Source organism: Meleagris gallopavo, chromosome 2 (assembly GCF_905368555.1).
Source record: "Meleagris gallopavo chromosome 2, MGAL_WU_HG_1.1, whole genome shotgun sequence".
NCBI lineage: Eukaryota > Metazoa > Chordata > Aves > Galliformes > Phasianidae > Meleagris > Meleagris gallopavo.
In genome coordinates, this window is record NC_139405.1 from 76742574 (window position 1) to 76748573 (window position 6000).

The following is a 6000-nucleotide window of genomic DNA, read 5'->3' on the forward strand; positions in this document are numbered from 1 at the left end:
GAAGAAAATGGTTTTCAACTGACAGCAATTAGTCAACATGGTAATTTATTTAGGAGGTAGGAATCTGAAGTTTAATAGCTTTTTCTGCTAAGAACCAATCAATTTGTTAAAATGGTCAAATTGAAGCAAAGCCTCAAGATAAAGCAACACTTTCATTATTGACTTTTAACGCAAAATTTAAATGATGTTTCTCTTTCAGCACATTAGTGCAATTCTGAACAGTAAACTATTGCCTACGCTTAGATCTCAAATGGTTCAAATCATTTCCACTGGGATGACCTAAAATAATCAGGAAATACACTTTTTTTTTTTTTTTTCAAAATACCTTTTAGTGAGGAAGTGTCATTCACAGCCAGTTGTTCTCACCTGGTCAAAAAGATCTGTACCATCAGATCCAGCCGCTTTCATTAGTTCATCCTCACCACCGGGATGATATTCCATGTACGGTGTGACATTATATACGAGTCCTGCAGAAAATGGAATGTAAAATCATGTGAGTAGCATTTTTTACAACCACTGCAACTATTCAACTATCTCCAGAAACAGTGGAAAGATTAGTACCTATTGCACAGTGAAATAGCAAGCAATATGATTTTCCAGAATCAGAAATAGAAGTCACACAACCATACGGAACCTGATATGAAACATATCACACAGAGTTGTTCAGTAGGATAAGTTTTGTGGCACTGAAGGACTGGCATCTGGAAAAATCCTGCAGGTTTAAGACTCTAACGAAATAAACACCTGAAGATGAAGGTGTCATAGTCTAGTTAATGTGTATGAGAGCCAGAGGCCAGTTACAGAATTGAGCTAGTTAGTGCAGGGAATTGTTTTTGGTAATCCTTTGAATTAAGTTACTGCTGAAGTGCTGTTACAGTTGTTTCTCTGTCATTCATCACCTATGAAGTAAAATGACAGTTTTCGGGAAGAAACTGTCTTCCGAAAATAAAGGCTACCACCATCATCAACAAAATGTTCCCTCTGTAGATTCAGCAGTACAAAAAACTGAATGCACTCTGAGCTCATTAGAGGCTGATAACACTGATGACAAATTTGTGTTAATAAAAGGATTCAGCATTCATTTTATAGAAGCACTACTCCATGTTTTTAGTGAGATTTTTAAAAGAATGCTTTATAGGTCTGGAATCATGAAGACCAATTACTGAAATATAGTCAGAGTAATCAGAGTTTGAAGAATGCAGCAATAAATAGATGTAACCACAGATATTTCTTCTTATGGGACTACTGCAGGTCTACATAGCAAAATATTTCAAAAAATTAAACATTTTCTAAACAAGAAGTTACTAAAGTGAAACCGTGCCTGTTAAAAACACTGTGTGCTTTTTAAAAGTTTACAGTACTCCAGAAATGAAGGCATTCAGCATTAGGTGAGGGGAGACGTATTCCTGGGACAATCTTAATTGGTAAGAACAACTCTCCAGGACTGGAAAGGTTTTTTTGCACACTCTACTGACTTGATGTTCTGAGGGATGTAACCACTACTCCATCTTGAGTACACGATTAGTTACTGCACATAAGAAAATGCACGAGGGAAAATTAAAACAGTTCAGAACTCCTGAATGTCAACAAAACATTCGGATTTCCACCTACTACGTGTTCTTTAACTCCCTGTCAGCATTTTTAATGTCTTATTCTTGCTAAGATGTTGTCAGAAGAATCAATCGCATTCTTCCATTTTACAATTTTCACATAAGTGTCAGGTACATCAACTTTAAAGACTGCCTGATCAAAGTCTGAAAGCAAAGAATCACGTTGTTACATAAAACTGCCAACTTGGACAAAGCTGTGTCCTACTACATCAACACTGCTACATCAACCTGGTCTAAACATAGACAACACAATACACTGTTTTGGGGTGAGGATTTTTGGGGGGTGGTAGTTTGTTGTTTTGGTATGTTTCAAGTACAGAACAGAGGCCAGGCAACAAATGCAAAAGCAACATGGCAGTAACCAACCTCTTATACATATCCAGCAGTCTTCCTTCTTGTTGTGCTTAGCAAGCTCATCTTCGCTCACTTCGACCAGCCTCCCTTTTAAACCAGTCAGGTCCTTTCCACTTTTAGTTAATCGAATCCAATCCATAAGACTCCTTCCTGGTTTTAAAGGAACCTGGAAAATAACAAAATGTACAAACATTTATTAAACTCTAAGGGGAAAAAGAACCATTCAAAATGTTTTTCTAAGCTCCCAAGGAAGACTGGGGCAAAACAAGAAATAACCCATACTCTTCATGATCTTCTGGGAGCCCTACCTAGCAATAAAGCTGCTTAAGGAGGCTTCCTATTTTGCAACCCAGCCAAAAGGATTCTCAAACATTTATCATAAAGACTGAAGAAAATCGAGACGATACGGAAAGGCCGCACAAGAAGCGCTGTGAGCCCCGCTAAAAGGACAAGAGCGGTTGTAAGGTAACTACGCAGCCCCGGCCCAGCCCCGAACCCGGCCGGCCGCGGATCGCCGCCAGCCCCGCAGGGCCGCGCCTTGACGGCCGCAGGGCCAGCTGCGAGAGAGCCCCGACCCCGAGGGGCTGCGCGGGCCCTACCTTGGTGCGGCCGCCCGCGGCCGCCCGCTGTTGGGAGCCGGGCGCGGGGAAGGCCTGCGGCGGCACGTTCAGCATCCTGCCGGCCCGGCCTGCACCCGGCGGGCGGGCGGAGCGCTCCGGCACAGCGCGCAGGCGCGGCCCGATGGGCGGGCGCAGCTCGTCACAGGGGCGGGTGCCTCCCACGGAGTGTCGGCCTTCCTCCAGTTGATTCCATACGGCCTTCCCGCGGGATGCAGGGCTGTTGTCACATATCCCGCTTCCCTTTCCCAGCGTCGCTCAGGGCTCAGTTGTGGCGGGTCTTCTTCAGAGCAGCGGAGCTGTGCTCCGACACGGGGCAGCGCTGGGCTCTGCTCACAGCGCTCCCCTGCAGCCCCCTGCTGCCTTGCCAGGTAAGCCCATTAAGAGGGGCTGTTCCTAAAACTGATGTTTACAGTCTGCAAAATAAATGACCTCAGACTAAATAAATAAAAATATTAATCATCAATACTTTCCCTGCCCAGAAGTGAGACAGGACTAGAACAAAGGCTTGGATAAAATTACAAAACATTCCAGTTTTATTAAGAATAACTTACATACATATAAATTTATCTTTAAAAATACTATAATACATTTTTTATATTAAGCTTAATAGAAGTAGTTTCGATTGGCCTTTCTTGCCATCAACAATGTGATTCTGTTCTTGCATCTTGCTCCAGTTCACCTTCGTCCTCCTCACTGTCTGAGTCTTCATAAAAAGAAATCGTAGCTTGAACAGGAAAGTTTTTCAGAAGTGCCTCAGCTTCCTGATACAGGTAATCGTAGCACCTTGATTTGGGCCAAAACAATCTGAAACAAGCACAGAGTAAGTTTCCTTATTGTTATTATACATGCTACTTGAAGGCTAACAGTTAAGGAACAGTGATATTCTGCTAGACAAACTTCCAACAGCATTCCCCTCACATGGCAAATGATAAACTAATTTCCACATATAAGTAGAAATATATTCTCTGGATTCTGTGTTTCCACCTAAAGAGAGAAAAAATAATGCTTTACATGCAGTGTTGCAGCAATACTGCTCTAAACTCCAGGATCCATACCTGAAGCTTATCACTCTGGTACCTCATTATCAGTATTCTTTTGGACCTAACCTAAATAACACTACTCTAAGTGAAACAGTTCTTCGGGGATACAGTGGGTGTGAGATAGCATTCTCAAAGTACCTGGGTTAAATCAGTGGTTTTATTAGAGATTTTGGGTGATGTTAATATGGTCTGAGACAAGTCTCAATGTGAAAGGAACAATGACAGCCTCAGAGAATCAAGCTTTGATACTCCAGCAAAGTTTTGTCTTTGTAAACAGAATCCTCCACTGACTTCTTACAGAAGATGCTAACTTGGTCTAGATTTCAAAGTAGTCTGTGTTGTATCTAGGAATCAAGATGAAAATTGCTGACAATATGGTGTAGCAAGAGCTATCAGCTAGTATATATTATATATATTGCAATAACATCACAACTGTTTCTGCTCCTTTTCAATTAACATCCTCTTGCTTACCTCTTGCTTTGGAAGTAGCTGCAAGAAACAACAGAAATCCCAGGCGCAAAGAGACTAGCACAATGCAAATTCAGTGCTTATTACAGACTGCTCATAACAGAATTGCATTAAGGAACAGAATTAGAATGAGGGTTTTCTAGCAAGTACAAAAATGCTTTCTAGGCAGTGGTTTAATAGAACACTGCCTCCTTTGCAGCACAAAGCACACTTGCTCTGTAACATCTCACTCCCAGCGCTCCCTGCAGCATTCACTCATGCATAGGCACAGCATCAGGGCACTGAGCCAGTGCAATGGCTTACGTTATTTGACCTGCATTTGTCAGAGCAGAGCCTAGGTTAGGGAGAAAGCTGCATCTTACCTAGAACACCTTGTGCAGTAAGATTCAGCACCTTGCAACTAGCGCTTCCAAATACAGATTTTCCCGCAGATTCAACAGGAGCCGTTTCATTTCTCTCTCAGATCTGACAATGCAAATAGCACCGCTGCCTTCACCATTAATTCCAGCAGCGGTTACAGGAGCTGGCAGCGCTCACACCCTGCTTCTGCTACTTGCTCCCATGGCTGTACTGCACTAGGAAGACACCACAGAGACCGTCCTCTGCTCCCTTTAACCTTGGGCACAGCAGCGAGCCCCGAGCTGCTTCAGCAAATCCTGCTGCCACCACAATTCGTAAATAAAAAGTCAATGTGTGAGCTGCCCAAGTCCCCCTCCCCACTTACCTCACGGGGTGCGCATACTGAGCCGGCTTTCCGGAGGCCTCGGCCAGCCCGCTGGGGCTGCGCGCCTGGGGACGAGAGAGCAGAGGTCACCCCGCGCACGGCGCACAGCCCGCAGCCCCACCGCCCCACGTCGCCCCACTCACCGCGGAGGGGCCGGGCGCCCACGGCCTCCAGAAGGACGCTGAGCGGCGTGGCGAGGAAGAAGAGGAGGGAGAAGCGAAGGGCGCGGAATCGTGCTGGACGCGGGGGCAGCCCCGTGGGGGCAGCGCCACTGAGAGCTGGCAGCCACAGCGCAGCGCTCCAACCTCCATACTACACCGCAACCATACCTCATCGCACCCAGGGCCCGGCGGCTTTTATACACCGCAGGGCCGGCGGCGGCGGAGCCCACCTCCCCCGGCTCATTTGCCAGCGCCGTCAACAAAAAGGCTCCGCGGGAATGCGCGCTGTGTCAACACGGAGCGCGGACGCGTGCATGGCCCAAATGGCCTCGGGAAGAGATGCGGCAGCTCGGTGCGAAGAGCGCCGCGGCGGACGCGTGGCTGGAAGCGGGGCGGGGGTCACCGGGCGGGGAGGGGGGCACCGGGGAGGCCCGGCAGCGACTCCGCAGGAGCGGACTTCTGCTGTCGCGACGAGTTCGCTGGTCCCCGGGCGACGCCTGCGTATGGAGTTCGGGCACGGAGAGGAGAGTTCCGCCTCGAGGTGCTGGAGACTGTGACACTGGCAGGGGGTCTTTATTTCCCTGATACATCCCTGACATAGTCTCGCTGATACACTCCTGTAACGTTTTCCGCCTGTTGAGATACGGTTTCACTAGCATAGCGGCTTTTTGATAGCACTTTCTTACCGAGGAAAAGTGCCTTCTTTTACTCTTTTTCACATGCTGCTGGTGCTTTATCCCACTGCCAGCATCAGCTGTTCTTTGTGCACAGTTTTCTGCCAAACTCATACTGCATGCCTCAGCACAGAGGGAGCTCCTTTCTATTTTTGTTTTCTCTTTTTTTCCTTTATGAAACTGCAATCACTGATTCATGTGAGCAGCAGTAGGGGTCGTATGTAAGAGGCAGTAAGCAGTGACAGCCCTGAGGAGGTGGGCAGAGTGGGGGGATCAATCTTCACTTGATTTGAAAGGAGAGCTCCAGACCCAGTTCATTTACTGGCCATGGAAGATCCATGGTAATGAT

At 46.5% G+C, this 6000-nt stretch overlaps 2 protein-coding genes and 1 long non-coding RNA gene across 4 annotated transcripts in view; 1 reads left to right on the plus strand and 2 right to left on the minus strand.

Annotated features, from left to right (window-relative positions):
- CYB5R4 (cytochrome b5 reductase 4) overlaps nucleotides 1-2717 on the minus strand; it is a 27548-nt gene extending 24831 nt beyond the window's left edge. Inside the window, exons 1-3 of one of the 2 annotated variants that reach the window (XM_085217697.1) lie at nucleotides 2564-2717; nucleotides 1977-2130; nucleotides 367-467 (exon numbers count right to left, since the gene is read on the minus strand). In XM_085217697.1, coding sequence (XP_085073823.1) covers nucleotides 367-467; nucleotides 1977-2130; nucleotides 2564-2638 — 330 coding nt within the window. In that variant the 5' untranslated portion in view covers nucleotides 2639-2717. Of the gene's footprint in view, nucleotides 1-366; nucleotides 468-1976; nucleotides 2131-2563 lie in introns of those variants that run through there. The other variant, XM_085217698.1, reaches the window with a different exon arrangement.
- On the plus strand, nucleotides 2692-4965 carry LOC146545043 (uncharacterized). The gene is made up of 3 exons (XR_014881495.1): nucleotides 2692-2952; nucleotides 3259-3354; nucleotides 4556-4965. It is a non-coding gene; the product is annotated as an uncharacterized LOC146545043 (long non-coding RNA).
- On the minus strand, nucleotides 3095-5127 carry RIPPLY2 (ripply transcriptional repressor 2). The gene is made up of 3 exons (XM_010707662.4): nucleotides 4960-5127; nucleotides 4817-4881; nucleotides 3095-3388 (listed from the first exon to the last, which is right to left on the minus strand). The coding sequence occupies exons 1-3, from the start codon at nucleotides 5125-5127 to the stop codon at nucleotides 3223-3225; spliced, it is 399 nt and encodes a 132-aa protein (XP_010705964.1). The 3' UTR covers nucleotides 3095-3222.
- Between the last annotated feature and the right edge of the window lie 873 nt (nucleotides 5128-6000).

Bases quoted from the DNA above. Each gene is read 5' to 3' on its own strand.
- RIPPLY2 (XM_010707662.4), bottom strand. From the start codon at position 5,127: ATGGAGGTTGGAGCGCTGCGCTGTGGCTGCCAGCTCTCAGTGGCGCTG. The intron at 4,882-4,959 runs GTGAGTGGGGCG...TCTCGTCCCCAG, and splicing joins GGGCGCCCGGCCCCTCCGCG to GCGCGCAGCCCCAGCGGGCT. The intron at 3,389-4,816 runs GTAAGTGGGGAG...TGCTTGTTTCAG, and splicing joins CAGTATGCGCACCCCGTGAG to ATTGTTTTGGCCCAAATCAA.